The sequence below is a fragment of the Elaeis guineensis genome, chromosome 5, assembly GCF_000442705.2.
Source record: "Elaeis guineensis isolate ETL-2024a chromosome 5, EG11, whole genome shotgun sequence".
NCBI classification, from domain to species: Eukaryota; Viridiplantae; Streptophyta; class Magnoliopsida; order Arecales; family Arecaceae; genus Elaeis; species Elaeis guineensis.
Genome location: NC_025997.2, coordinates 12,247,542 through 12,262,907, shown reverse-complemented (window position 1 = coordinate 12,262,907; position 15,366 = coordinate 12,247,542). Strand labels below are relative to the sequence as shown.

The following is a 15,366-nucleotide window of genomic DNA, read 5'->3' as shown; positions in this document are numbered from 1 at the left end:
TGATCTGATTGGTGAATTTTCAAAATATCAGCAAACACAACCAAGACAATGTTAAATAGCATTCTATATGTTTTACTGGATGCTAAGTAATTTAAAATCTTAAAAAAATATTGAAAAAAAGATTAAATAGTACCCAGCAATATTTTAGTACCAGGACGACCAATAAAAACATCCGACCTAAAACAAGCTTGAGACATGAAAAATATATAAACTAGTATGTTATTTTTTATTTTTGATAAGTTAAAATTGACAAAATTATGGATTACCATGAGAGAAGATTATTAGGGATGATAGTGAGTCGGATATGAGTCAGATCGGTTAATATATCTATATCCGTTCCATAATAAAAAACTCCATACCATATTTATCATGTATCCGTCTCGGGTGGGTCAGTAAAGATGCAGATCTGATTGGATAAGATAGATAAAAAAAATTGGATCGAATTAGATCATGTATATATAAATATATAAAATAATTATAATTCTAAAATAAAAATATAGATTAAAATGATATCAGAGCAAGTTAGGGATAGAACATATCATTATCCATATACGATCCGAATCGCTTCAGATATTTTTACCAAAACTCACATCCATTCAAATTTCAATGGTACCTAAGGGCTGGTTGAAAGTATCATCTCTAAAAACTAAGAAATAAGCAATGCATGCATGGACTATTACCTTCGTAACCGAAATCGAAATGAGAATGAAAATCAAAATGGTTTGGAATTGGAATTGAAATGATCAAAATTTTCGAAGTATTTGGTTCATGACCGGAATCGAAATCCAAATTGGAATGAAAATTTGAATCCGTAGAAGAGAATAGGGATTGAGTTCTATATAGATTGAACTATTCCCATTCCATCCTGAAATCAAAATCGAAATAGAACTCCTTCCAACCAAATGGTTGGAATGAAAGTCATCCATTCTGATTCTGATTTTATATCTTCACTCCTTCCAATCAAACACTTCCTAAAATTTTCTTACGATAACCAAACATACATTCCACTAAATATGTCAATGGTCCTAATATTCAAAGCATGTGTCAGTGACGCATGTACCAGACTGATGTTCCTCTTTGACCTTCCATCTGCCAAATATCGTGGACTTTCATGCAACAATAATGTCGCAAGTGACACTTTAGAAATATTTGGGATTTTCCCACCTTTTTTTTGATAAATGAAGAGAGGTTGGAGGAGGCATCCCAACGTCGCTATCTTCCCTATACGTGACCATAGGATCTCAATCTTGCTGGAAAAAAATTCGATTCGGAAAGCAAATTTGAAGAAGGACATCTCCTTCCGACCTTCTAATGTAGCAGGGTCTGCTCTCATTTTCATAAGATGCTTGAAATACCTCGCTACTTCCACCTTATTAAAATGAACAACTCGGAATTATTCGGGAAAGCCGGGGAAGCCATGTTCAGAATACTAACTGTTGTGGACACCAAGGTTATATTGCTGAGAAAAGAACATAAAAATAACATACATACAAATAAAGAAGACACAGAGTGTCAAAATCTCAGCATCTAATTTATGACAAATCAGCTAACGGAGCTTGTTAGACCCCTTTTTTATTGCCTTCCTGCCCATCAACATTACTCCCCAAAACCACGTCACCACGGGAGCAATATGAGGGTCCAAGTTGGAGGGAGACACCAGATAAACCAAGCCACCGGAATTTTAGGCCACAAGTGCATATAATAAAGCTAATTTTCCAACTTATAATATCTAATTGTAGTCAAAGATGTTGGACAATCAAACTCAACTTTCCATGGGACAGAAAATTAAAAGAATAAAATAAAATAAAAGGACACTCAACAGACTAAAGAACATGATTATCAAAATCAAGATGGTATAAGATGCATGCAGGTAAATTGAACGCCAACTAATATAGTTGGTCAAGTTATTGAGGGTTAGTATCAATAAACTCTCAACATCATCTAGAATTCTAGATTTTGGTCAGATTTTCTCCGGTCTCCGCTCTCAAACGAAGCCATGTATGCAGTAGCGCACAGATTTTTTTCAGATTCAAAACTTAAACACCTCCCTATGCGCACGTGTGCACACGCATGAGTAGCCATTCGAGTAAATTTGAATGAGTCCAATAAAATTGATGCAAATAAACAAAATATTAATAAAAATATTATTAATATAAATAAAAAAATAAAATAAAATTCAAGAAGATAGTAAGTTATAAATTCTGTCTCGATAGGATATATATTTCTATTATTATTAAATTATTAACTGATTTGTTTTTTTTTTTTCTTTCTATAGTAGAGATAGTTCACTCTATTCAAAAATTTTCCGTTTCAGAACTGTCCGTGAGATTTTCATCTCCTATAAGCTTAACATTGACTCTTTCGGATGCGTCAATTAGACAAATACGTCCATAATGACTAGGATGAATATCTCATATTTTTCAACTGAAATGAAAAATGACTATCGAAAATAAGCACTGCATCCAAGAATCAACAATACGAAAACTTTGTTATAAATTTCTCTATACCCATGACTTCAAGAGGTATTCATGTTTGGCATATAACTGCCCTGACCGAAATCTTTGAGGATGATTCCATACTACAGTTTCATGGAGGAACTTTTCTATCATCCTTCCATTTATCCACATCCTTTTATTTTTGCTTCACAATTCATAATCAGATTTTTTTTTATAAAAAAAAAAATTCAATTGCCATAAATATACGATCGATCCACCGAATAAATTGATAAATCTGACATTCCCAACCCACCAAATAAAACCAGTGATTCTTAATCACGACCAGCGCAGATGAGCGCACGCGTGAATGAAAACAGTACGTGCATATGAAGCTGGAGAGGTAAGGAGTCCACAGCCCACAAATTATCCTTTTTTTTTTCTAGGATAAAGTAAGTTACCTTTCTTGCGGATTGCTATTAACCCTCAAAATCTCCTCCCATCCTCCTGAATTGGGTCATATTTCAAAACAAAGAACCTAAGATCTCCAAGGCTCCAAACAAGCCTCATCTACGAAGCCCTTCACAAAAGGCAAAAGCCACCCACCATGAGTGACTGACATCAACCTGACCAATCACAAACTTCATCAATCAATGCCTTTGATCCATTGAATAATTTCATGTAAAACAAATATGGCTACAATTTGATTCAAGAAAAATATTACGTGTTCCATTTGGATTAGTCTCTGGAGTGAGAGTCAACTGAATATTTGCCTTGTAGTAGCTGAGAACATTGAAAACTTTTTTTGGCTTCTTTCATTCAATGATCGGCCCTGATCACACGGCACCAAGGCAAAATTTTATAAATACTCTATTCAACATGTTCATGTTACCTTGTCTACCTCCATGCGCATTTCTTGCGGTAAAGCACAAAACATTCCTTCAACTATCCCATATAGCTATGAAGAGTAGTTTCATCGTGTGCAACTTACCAGCAAATATACAAAGGCTATGAACAATTGAACATTAAAATCATAATTACAAGCACCACCTCACTAGGTTTCCATTGCTTCCCTAAAAGAAGGCTAGATTCTAAATCAACATTCTTTGTCTCCACCCTGTTACTGAAGGCAAATGCTATTTCAAAACGACTGCTGATTTCTCAAGCCAGATATCTTTGGACATGATCATCAGGAAGCATTCGTATGCGCTTGAAGACATCCGGGTTTGCATAGCGCAGGTTTGTCCTCGGTCTATGTACAGTGCCTGCAGCCATTAAACCATGTCAAAATAAAATAATAAAATTTCAAATACATCTTCAGGTTCCAAGCACGAGTTTTTTATTATTTTTCCACCACACGTGGAGAAGGAATGCCGGTGGACAAAAAACAAAAACCAAAATCTTCAATGAAAGCATACCACAATCTTTAAGGCAGACATTACAGTTAAATGAAACCCGGAGAAGAGAGACCAAAATACATTTACCCAAAACTAGAGCATCAATCTTATAGAGCAATCAACAATCCACATCTTTACATAAGAAACAAGAGACTCCACAATCTGCATATGATGGGCTATAAATTTGTTTGGACCACAGGATCTAATTTCATTTTGTTATTTACATATTAAATCATGTCTAGGTCCATTTCTTCTTAAATTACTTATCATCAATAAATCTCAAATAGTAAAATTAGCAAGTCTATTATTAGAGTTCGTAGAGTTAAAAATAAGATGCAAGTTTTTTATTTTACAGACACATGTTAAAGTCTTATCCCAATTTTTCTTAAGTGTTCTACATAAAAGGATGATTAAATTGATATAGTATATAAATATCTTAAGCAACCAAACAAATGTTTGCTTCATTAAAAATATTGTATATGCGCCCAAATTGGTGAAAACTAGACTTCTTGCATGTATGCTTCATATTCTTCATTCATCCACTTTATAGTTGACTAATATTTCAATTTTTCACATTTCTTTTATATTTAGGAGCAAGGAAATCTGAACCATGCCAAACCGGCAAGCATACAGCATACCAATCCGGATTAGTCGGCTCCCAACACTATTTGATTAAATGGTTCAGTATATAAATCACCCATTCCCCTCTCTCGAAACCCTACTCCCTATCCCCCTCTCCAACTCTCCATGTTGGTATACCTTGGAACAGCATGGTAGGTACCTGTTCTGTGACAAAGCGATCGCCGGTCGATACCCCTCCATACCAGTTCGTAAACCTTATTCAGAAAAAATTTTAAAATCCACAATCTGATCCAATCTAGGCCTCTACAATTTCTGACTCAATCCTAATCGTAACAACATAGGATACCAATTAGAACATGATATACCACACTAAGAATACTGACCATGTTTCATAATATTGTTTTCAATACCCATACTAGTACCATGCCAGTATAGTGTCTAATCTATATAGGTTGCTTCATGGTACTGCACTCAGTACGTCCCTCGTACAAAGTACTGGTTCATTATTAGTATCGTACAATATGTCCAATACAGGATGGTACAATCCGGTACGAAGAACCATGATAGCAACCTTGTTATACATCTGACTAAACCAATTTTGGATGACCATCATTTCTAGATGCTCTTAGCCCTTTAGAATAGAACTTGCCCAAGGAAGGATATACAAGGTCAAACTTTGACCACATCAACAATTGTATATTAAATCATGCAGTTTGGATATTGGAATGGCTTGGTCCATAATACGTGTTCCATTAAGTAACTTGCATCATAAGCAAGCCTATTATGTAGGAAACATGATCAAATGTGCATGCCATAAAGGTATGAGCATGGAAAGGACCATTCAAGTGAAGTGTGCTACACAATCACACTGCATCAGTTTGTAAACACTTGGATACCATAATTTATGATTCATATAAAGACAATACAGTATGATACAAGCAACTCAGACCTTGCAAAGATGAGCATAGAATGCTTGCAACTTATATCACTTTGCATATGCATGAGCACAGGATGTACACCAAGAAAGCTTTAGGCTTTAATAATATCATGAGTTATAACTAACAGCGTTGTTCATCTTGAAAGTTGAAAAGAAAGAGCATTACCTCATAACCTGTTATATCACAAAATTCTTTGACGGGTATATGGATGGAGGTGTCTCAATATTTAAATCTGCAAAACAAAGTAAAGGTCAGAGGCATCCCAATGCACAATTTTATAATGTTAGCACCCTTAAGAATCAATAAAGCCCAACTAAGCAGATTGATTTTGTACATTAGTAGAAAAAATAAAAAAATTAAAATTAAAATCAAATCAAGCTAATCAAGCTTCTATATGTGATAAAATGTAGCATAACCATAAACCATAACAATAAACTTGTCCCTACTATTTGAGGTCAGCTTATGAATCATTATTCATGAAAAACTCCTTACTACTAAGGACCACCTTGAATGCCAATTCAAACTACTCCAAATGCTTCTTCGCAATTTTTTCATATCTTTCATGTGGAGACTATTTAAGTCTTTTAGTAATATCATATAAACAACTAATGTTGTTATGGTAACAGCGACAAAGAAAAACATAGATCTAAGTAATCAGGTCATAAGCAGAGACTGCAGTATAATTGTCATAGTTTGAAAACACTAGCGAACCAAACTGTCAAACCCTACAGCAACTAACTGAGCACCTTAGATATGCTATTACAGGTGATGATATCTATATAAATACAGATGCACCAAGAAGAGAACAAGGTCCAATTTCAAATATTAGATTTCCAGAAAATACCAGGGTAACAGAGAACAGAAGTGATAAGTTTATAGTGACTTTCCTGTTAATTAAGTACTCCAAACTTTAACAATCAGCACTCCACTTTTGGAACCTTTCTAGGGAACATCATGACCTTGTGACTGACAATTTTTCTAGACAAAAATGGTTCAATTAAAACCAGTCAAAACAAATAGATCCTTTTAAATTAATTTAACTAACAAAGCAACAATTTATGACCCGCAGCTTGCAGGTAATTTTTATTAGTTTTCCACGACACTATACCCATGAATCATATTGTCAACAAAATACTTATATGGATGCACATAATTTCACTAAACCCCTCCCCCCATACTACATTAATCAGTATCTGTATTTGTTCTGTTGTTGCCCTTCACACGAAAAGCCAAGGATAAACCAGACCTCTATGACTGCAAAGGTCCTTGCAATTTTAAAGTTAAAATTGTTTACTATTCTAGGACAAGAAACAATTAAAAAAAAAAAAAGGATCATGTTTCATCCAAATCAGTTACCATTAGCAAATCCCATTCTAATCTAATGCCCACCTAGATATCCCATATATCAACAGACACGGCAATGTGACATTCTAAACAAAATTCCAGCATCAACGTACTCGCAATTTTTTCGCTTAAAATTATCTCCCCGAACATTATCTCAAATAGGATAGCGGTTTTCCATTGCCACGCAATGCAAGAAACGAAGCCAAAAAAACAAAAAGGCTCCCCTTTATTGATCGAGTTGAAATTCTTTCTCATCTTACACTCCCAAACAAATCAAACAATCATCCAAATCAATTATCATCAGCAAAGCAAATTCATGGACCAGAATTTCAATTCCCGCCTGCAAATCCCACGCACCGACAACAAATATTGCACGATGTAGTGCATCCAACAACAGAGGAATATAATGGAAATATATAAAAGAAGAGGAGAGCTTAGCTTACAATTGGGTTCGTCGGCCGGGTAGGAAGCATAGTTCTCGGCTTGGAGGATCTGCTTGAGATGCTTCCAGTGGCGGCCTCGGGCGTGCCCTTTCGGGTACTTGTCCGACATCTGTACCCTCTTGAAGGGAAGAACGGGCGGCAGCAGCATCTCCGAATTCACCACCTCCGGCTCCATCGCAGCTTCCAACCGGACGAATCGAGGAGCCAAGAAAAGAAAATCTCGATTTCTTTCTTTCGAAGTTTCCTTACCGCTTGGAACCCTAACTAGAGTTGGATATTCAACGGTGCATCGTAACAAACGCTAGAGAGAGAAAGAAACTATGGTTACTTTGCAGGACCCTAACTAGAGTTGGATATTTAACTGTGGGTCGTAGAAAAACGCTAGAGAGAGAGAAATTAGGGTTAATTTGCAGGGGCGGTGGAGAGCCTTGGGCTCGCAACATCGGCATGAAATTAATTTCCAGGAGCTCATTATCTATCCGTTACGGACCTGTAGCCCGGCTCCGAGGACCCGCCATTTCCGGTCAGGTTGGATTTGGTCTGCTGTGGCTCGGTTAGGTTCAGGCGGGTTGGGTCAAATTTGGATCAAATAAAAGAATTATTGCTTACCGCTAATAACACATCAAAATCTGAAGTTATTAGTGCTAAGAAAAACAAATCTATCGTACCAAATCTTTGTTGATTCAGCATGGCACAGTAGATCTTCGTGGTCCATGAGTTGGCATTAATTTTTAAGGGTTGGGAATGATTTAGGTCAATGCCTCCCTCCAATACGCAATAAATTCAAGAGTTTTGGGTGTCCTTTTTTTTTTTTTTTTTTTTTTGACTTTTGATGCTCAGATAAGATTTATATTTGCCCTCATGTACTGGGAAGTGTACAAGCTGATCCTCAGTTTCCATCCGGCAAAAAAGATGGCATAGCTGAATAAACTTCCCTCCTCTCCGTACTTCTTTAGCACGTCAACCAAGTGCAATTTAAACAATCCTATCACGTAACATTTAAGTAATGGCAGCCAATCAAGAATACCAGCAAAGAGAACAAAGAGAAAGATACCGATGTAATAATAATATAATTAGAATTGATACACAAGATCTACATTTAGAGTTCATCAAGTATATTAACCATTAAAAATATTTTGGATGGGTTACTAGAAGAATCGTTTGGCAATTGAACATCCAGGCTTCACTTGCTGGAGATGATTCGATTCCTTTAAGTAGCACAATAATAGCCAAATTAAGCAGTAATAAAAAACATGGACCATATTAATGGCATAAGCATATCTTTGCAAGCAACCCTCCTTCGTCATAAATCAACTTGAAGCGTGACATTCGAGCGTCTTATCCTCAGCTTTTCATCAAGAATTCTGACTGTCATGATCAAGTTCAATAAGCATCAGAAATTTGATATGCTAAACAAGTCGCTCTAAAATCTGACTATTTGATCGGCAGCATAATTTCATCTAACCCAGAAAACGGAAATTGCTTTCACTTTCAAACATTGGTTCCACTTGCTAGTCTCAACTTCTGGTTTGCCACAAATTTAAATACAGAGGAAAACAAGTCTGGAGTTCTAAATGTAACTGCACCGATTCAGTACTTACACCTACAACTGATACAGGTAATTACAATGACGAGCAAGTTAGAAGATCTTGCTAATACACGGACCACCAGTACAAACACATCATACTTGACTCACTGAGTCATCGATAGTGCACCTAAGATTTCTGATACAGCAGAGGACGTTCCAGGGTTGGTGATTATGTACATCACATGCAACAAGTCACATATCCATGTCCATGAGCAGATCATCCTCTTCCTCATTGTACATCTCATCAGCAAGAAAGCCATCTACTGCCAGATTGCTGCCATGAATAGAAACTCCAATAAATTGAGAGCAATATGAAATCCCATCCTCCACCCCGGCATGCCAAAAAAAAAAAAGAAAGAAAGAAAAAGAAAAAAAGAAGATGCAATTTATTTCCAACTTTTTGCTAGCAGATGAAGCCCAGAACCTACCTTATGCAACAACACTGAAAGCTGACAACGCACTTCAGCTTCCTATTATAGAAAAAGAAATTGAATGACCATCTACAAGAAACAAAACTCAATGTCAGATGACTCAGCAACTGTAGATCCATAACTAGATATCCTCAATTAAGAAAATCCTACATGGCTCCCTTCTCCAGAAAAGGGTCCCCATCAAAGTCTGGGTTGTAGCTGTAGATCTCACACTCATTTAGTTTTACAACCTGCACCGAAGGAGCATATATGAATGACCACCAATCATTTATTCCTAATAGCCATAGGAAGAGAAATATTCACCTCGTCTATTGCATTGGTCATGTTTTCCAGAAGAGAACTACCTCCATGAACTATAGCCCATTCCTGAAATACAAACATTTTACATACGCATACACATACACCAAAGGCAGACAGCAAATCCAGGACATAAAGTACAGTTCTAGAGCTTAATGACTGGCTGGTCGAAATGAAAAGTCAAGCAAAGATATTTAATCAATAGCATGAGAAAGAATGTTTCTTCTAATTAATATATAATATTTCACCTGGACAAATTTTAGTGAAACTAAAAGTCATCCACTCTTCCTTGGAACAAGAATCTTAGTTATAACTGACAAGAAATTATTGGATATATATATGATGATAGATTCACAAGTAATTAAATAGAAAAGAAGGGGCTATGCCCAATATTAAAATCACAAGAATCTACAGCATATTTTACAACATGGCAGCTTTATAAAGGTCCCTGATGATATTTTTCAATGATAAGAAAGAAAAGGCTAGTCATTGTGCAACACAAATACCACCAAAGGAAAGGGCTCGATTATGAAAATTTTCGACCAAGTATAAGTTGCTCAATCTTTTGAGTAAGATTCTTGTTTTAAAAAAAAAGAAAATCCAAATACTTGCTTTAATGACCAAGATTCAAGTCTTATTCATTCTTTAATAAACAACTGAGTCTTGTCACTTCTTTCAAAAGCCTTGTCTTTTTTTTAGCAATTTATGCAACTACCTCAAAATTTCACATTTTCAAAAAGTGTCCTCACCATGGGTTATGCAATTCCGTCAAATCTCAATTTATATGAATTTTATATGCAACACAACCAAGCTATGTTACCTATTTCTAAACAAATACAAAGAAATATGCATGCCCTTGTAGAGATAAAGAAAGGCATGGGACATTGACATGCAGAGTCATACCTTTAGAGGTATGAAGGATGAAGACAACAACATTATCAACTCCATTTGATAATATAATAAGATAAAAGCATACCCTAGCAGCTTCAAACAAGTAGGTGTCATATATCTGCCTGAAGTTCTCCCACTCTTCTTCTCTGAAAAACAGATGGGCTCGCACTGCACTGCTAAGCCGATAAATGTTGTAAGATAGTGTTATATTGAATATTAAATTGCACTCACCCAGTACAATTTCAGAGGCCAGTGACTCCAGCACAAACTCATGAATGCAACGTAAGAGAAGACCAAAAATTTATAGGGAAATGGAGAGAATTGAACTCTCAGCTCATAGAGCAACGGATAAAACCGTCTGTCAAGCCACTTGACAACACTCCCTGTACTGGTCAGAAAGGATATAAAGCGGGTTGCCATGTCGCCAATGAAGCTGACAATGTCATTACCCAGGATCCTTCCTAACACTTATTTGTCAAAATTTAATGTGTCACAACTTTGGAAAAGAAATACCTGAAATCATAATCTGGATACATATGACTGAGCGTAAGAACCAGATATATCAATGTTTTCCGACTGGAACAAGAATGGGAAATACGAGATTAGGTCTCTCAAAGAATCCAAGAATACATAACATCGATTTATACATGTCTTTTACCACCTTGATCTACTAGACAAGAATTCAACAGGGGATGAAGTGTCGCTATCAGATGATTGCTCAAGGAAGTCAAGAATCTGAACAAATATTTTTTTTTAAAAAAAAAAAAAGTTAGAAGAAAAAGGTATAAGATCTGCAGTCAAAATAACTGGCAGAGATCCAATAACCTTAATAGACCTATAAAAACTCACAGCTAATAACTAAATTCAAAAATGTAAATCAGAGCATATCAATAACCATGAGCATGGCAACATCATCACAAAACAATAGTCAAAAGTCACTAATCCTACCAGTGGTGATTGAAATAGTAAAAGAAGAAATCATGATGACCAAATAATTTTCAGCTCTATTCACTTTTGGATAACCACGTATGTTAAAACAATAATGCTTAACTACCAATATTCCCACCAAAACTAAAAATTGAAGGGAGAGAGATACCAGAACTGCACAATCTAGATACAAAACTTAGGAAAAGAAACTATCACATTCCTCAGTTGATTAATCTTGTTTAGAAATGCAATTTAAAATAAAAATCTGAAAATTGTACCCTAATCAGCATCACAAAATTCTGCTCCAGCTTTCGAGAAAAAGAACATAAGAGGATGGTATAGTGCAATCCTCATGTTTCCGACTAGTAAACAGTATTCTCTTTTTCCTCCCAAAAACAAACAAGATCAGAGAAGAAAGCATGGTAAAACTCTTTTAAAGAAATCAGTTTCGTATTCCACATGACTAAGCATGGTTCACCCATGAAATCAGGATATTTCATAAAGCATATAGTAAAGAATAGTGAAACTGAATGATGAATCTGATATTTGTGATAAATTGTATTGTTACAAGATGTCGCAAGCATCAATCAGCCCGGAAAGTCAATTCCTGATCATAACAAATGATTCTCAAGGTAGAGGAAGGGATTTCTTCACAGGTGATATGAAAATCCACATTTCTGTACCCTATCATCCACCCTCATGTCAAAAGTTGAAAGAACAGCCAAATAGCAACATAACAAGGAAACTCAATATAATGCAAATATTATAGAAGAGAACAATGGTAATGAAACAGTATGGGCACATGCACCATCAATTTGATGAGGCTCTGCATAAATAATATAGGGGCAAGACTGCAGGGCCCAGCAAACAACATGATATAAAGCATAAATAAGACAGCAAGCTTTATGCACTAAAAATCAGCTGGAACCTACAATGAACTGCATAAAACTTGTACTGACATGCAATTTTAATGGTATTATCCATCAAAATGAACCAAAATGAAACAAAAGCAGTACAACGAGCTGGTTCTTTTCATGGTAATGGTTTGTCTTGAAACAAAAAGCTTAAAACTAGATCCAACAAATATTGGCCACATATTTTCTTCATTTTCTTTGTTAAAGTAGTTATTTATTATCAATTTTTTCATACAGATCAAGTATGATTACAAATGCAACTAATAATTAGAGCCATCATTCAGTTTCTATGACTATGAAGCTAGCACATGAGACAAGCATGCCTAGATAGATCAAGAGAAAGCCACATAATCAAATAACCAGACTGCAACAAACTAAATGAGGCAATCCATGATGCTCATTTAGATGCCTTGTTCTCTACTCAGTGGAGGGTGCTCTTCTTTCATCCCTTTTTCCCCTTCATGTTAATGCTGTTTCGTTTATTTGTAAGAAGTTTTCGATCTACTGGTTTAATAATATGGATCGTGGTACCAATCACAAACTTTGACCAATAGACTATATCATAAGAATTCAATGATAAGGCAAACTTTGAGAGTATAGAGTGAGAAGTGCGTGTACATAAACTCTATTTTCTATTTAACAGTACTTGCAGCAGAAATAAGAATTCCTAGCGGTTAATGTCAAGCAAGTCAAGAAGTCATAGGTACCTCATGCTCTAAGCTAAGAGAGAGCTTTCGATCACTCCCTGTATGTTTACCTACATGCCCAAGAAACAAGCACCTAATAAGTCTTCCCATTATATCAACAAACTAAGCAAGTAATCACAACCTATACTTACATGAGAATGCTTCAAGATTTCCCTTGATAGTACTTTCTCCAAGATTCAAGTGATTCAGGAAAAGATTTATACTGGATTAAAAAATAACATGATCTTAAGAATAAAATTACAACATGGAGACTAAGAAGTATGACATTCTTTAACAATACTTGCAAGACTGGTTACTTAGATTCTTAAGCATGCCTCCAAGAAAATCCAGAAAATACCTGTCTAAGGGAGTGTATTCTAAAAACTTCATGTTGAGAATCCCTCAGATGAACAGAAGTGTATGAGTTTTGATGTCCTTCTAGCAGAAACAGGCACTTAGAAGTTAGAATTCTGTCTCATATCTACGTAGTGACAAATAAAAAGGCCAGTAAATTTCACAAGTTCAAAAAAAAAAAAAAAAAGGAAGCACAGAGAAATAAATAAAAAGAGAAGAGCCAAAGGTTGTGTACTCTTGACATGCAAGGTATATACAGAATATATAAATAAGTTGAAGGATTGATTTTTTTTGCTAATTTTGAAAATTGCATCATGTTTTATAACATAATACATCCCTCCATCTTTCATAATCATAATCATAATCATCAAGCCTTTTCCCAGCTATTTCGGGTTGGCTTATGAGCCCTCATTTCCTATTTAAAAGGTCATTTCTGATAAGTTTCTCCATATCCTTCCTCACAGTCTCTCCATGTTACCTTAGATCTTCCTCTCCTTTTCTTACCACTTTCAAGATAAATCAAAGTGCCCTCCTTACTAGAGCTTTCTCAAATCTTCGTTGTACATGTCCACACCAGCTCAACCAATTTTCCATCATTTTATCCTTATTTTGTGCAAGTCCTACAACTCCTCTAATGTATTTTTTTTTAATTTTATTTCTTCTACTTTTACCATGAAGACATTCTAACATTCTCATTTTTCTATATACGACTTGTTTTGATGTACTTTCATTATTGCCCAACACTCTGAGCCATACAACATCCTTACATCCAGCAATCTTTCCAATAATAGCAATTATCTCTAGGGAAATAATACTTATGATGGAAACCAAGGAGCATTAAACCAAGTGAAGAGAAATAACTAAGTCATGACTCATGACATTAGTTTTTACAACTCTGGAGCCATCTAATGCAGTGATATTGGCTTCAGAAGCAACTAAAAGTGTTATGGATTATATTCTCTATAGTAACACACCAACAAAAACTCCAATTCTCTTCTAGAGTGCAGACACACGAGAATTAAGTACTAACATGTAACATGCACTATTAACTTCCTCTACATGGATTTACACTTATAATGTAATTTCGATTTCAAACTCCATAAGGAAGAATACTAGTATACAAAAAGAGGGAAAAGAACCCCACCAAGAGATATTTTCTTTTAGCCTTTGTATGGATTGATCATCTTGACTTTTTATTTTTTGGACTGCCCTAGGGAACAAAGTGTGCACGCATGTATGCGAGACATGACTAAAACCACAGCACAGTGCTGTGCATGCGCGCACTCAAACATCTTTGCATATCTAAGTTTGTCTTTTTCTACTTAAGATTGTTCGTCTGATCAGATTTTCGTTTTCCCTTTTTCACTGTGTGCATTATTAAGTAATTAGCCTTTGCAATGTTGTGTTGTTAATTAAACAACTGGAATTGAAGGTTCTTTTGACCTATCTCTCTTTTCTTAAGGAAAGATCCAGCCTAACATGCATAGAACATGAGTTTTCTCAGTAACAAAAAGGCAAGCTTATTCCCTCTTTCTGTCTTCCAGTTCTGGGGCTTTGAAATTTCTCAAATTATTTAAAACGAAGGTCTTCATGGATCAATCTCATCCTATCTTAAAAGAGAAGGCAGCAACAACCCGTCTCCAATATGAGGTAAAAAATCTTCTCTTTTGAGATCGAAAATAAAATAAAAAATCACTCAGACGTGCCATGAACATAACATAGAGAAACCCTAAATTTCTTGAAACGCATCAGAATTTCGGGTTCCTTGCTCGTATCCAGTAAGAAAAGGAGAAAAAAGAATCTCTCAACGATCCAGTGAAATAAAGTGCAACAAAGAATTAAAAAACAGCATCTACCAGAAATGGATTCAAAAATAGTACATTAACAAAGCCCCAACCAATTGACGGCATCTTAGATCAAGAAAGACACGGAATCGATACCCTAATTCGGCGACATCACCGGAAATTCTCGCAAATGAACCGGAAAAAGGACCTCTGAGATTGTTGAACACGCCTCGCCTACCTGCCGAAATCGCCACCGGAAAGCTCCGCAAGAAGAGGGGGAAGAGAGAGAGAGAGAAAAGGGGAGATCGGTTTGGTCCGGAGCCGGGACCGACGACCAAATGGAATGGAGCGGGTGGGA

At 35.8% G+C, this 15,366-nt stretch overlaps 3 protein-coding genes across 8 annotated transcripts in view; 1 reads left to right on the top strand and 2 right to left on the bottom strand.

Moving 5' to 3' along the window:
• LOC140857930 (leucine-rich repeat receptor protein kinase HPCA1-like) overlaps positions 1–59 on the top strand; it is a 3,361-nt gene extending 3,302 nt beyond the window's left edge. Inside the window, exon 13 of the mRNA XM_073257342.1 lies at positions 32–59. Coding sequence (XP_073113443.1) covers positions 32–59 — 28 coding nt within the window. The remainder of the gene's footprint in view (positions 1–31) is intronic.
• Positions 60–3,593: 3,534 nt separating this feature from the next.
• Positions 3,594–7,311, bottom strand: LOC140857929 (protein EIN6 ENHANCER-like). The gene is made up of 2 exons (XM_073257341.1): positions 7,137–7,311; positions 3,594–3,697 (listed from the first exon to the last, which is right to left on the bottom strand). The coding sequence occupies exons 1-2, from the start codon at positions 7,309–7,311 to the stop codon at positions 3,594–3,596; spliced, it is 279 nt and encodes a 92-aa protein (XP_073113442.1).
• Positions 7,312–8,590: 1,279 nt separating this feature from the next.
• On the bottom strand, positions 8,591–15,366 carry LOC105044890 (uncharacterized). 6 transcript variants are annotated; one of them, XM_073257536.1, is made up of 11 exons: positions 15,105–15,366; positions 13,229–13,351; positions 13,023–13,093; positions 12,892–12,941; positions 11,005–11,078; positions 10,857–10,919; positions 10,429–10,516; positions 9,459–9,521; positions 9,306–9,385; positions 9,153–9,224; positions 8,591–8,998 (listed from the first exon to the last, which is right to left on the bottom strand). In XM_073257536.1, the coding sequence occupies exons 2-11, from the start codon at positions 13,258–13,260 to the stop codon at positions 8,917–8,919; spliced, it is 675 nt and encodes a 224-aa protein (XP_073113637.1). In that variant the 5' UTR covers positions 13,261–13,351; positions 15,105–15,366; the 3' UTR covers positions 8,591–8,916. The 6 variants fall into 6 exon arrangements, with proteins under 6 accessions (XP_073113637.1, XP_010921263.1, XP_010921264.1 ...); XM_010922961.4 differs by having other exon boundaries at positions 13,229–13,308; XM_010922962.4 differs by having other exon boundaries at positions 13,229–13,305.

What these genes read in the sequence shown, in the direction of transcription:
- LOC140857929 (XM_073257341.1), bottom strand. Translation starts at nt 7,311, where the DNA reads ATGGAGCCGGAGGTGGTGAATTCGGAGATGCTGCTGCCGCCCGTTCTT. An exon ending in CCCGGCCGACGAACCCAATT is followed by an intron (nt 3,698 to 7,136) that starts GTAAGCTAAGCT and finishes TAATGGCTGCAG; the next exon opens with GCACTGTACATAGACCGAGG.
- LOC105044890 (XM_073257536.1), bottom strand. Translation starts at nt 13,260, where the DNA reads ATGAAGTTTTTAGAATACACTCCCTTAGACAG. An exon ending in CTCTTAGCTTAGAGCATGAG is followed by an intron (nt 11,079 to 12,891) that starts GTACCTATGACT and finishes ATATTTGTTCAG; the next exon opens with ATTCTTGACTTCCTTGAGCA. An exon ending in TTCTTGTCTAGTAGATCAAG is followed by an intron (nt 10,920 to 11,004) that starts GTGGTAAAAGAC and finishes TTCTTGTTCCAG; the next exon opens with TCGGAAAACATTGATATATC.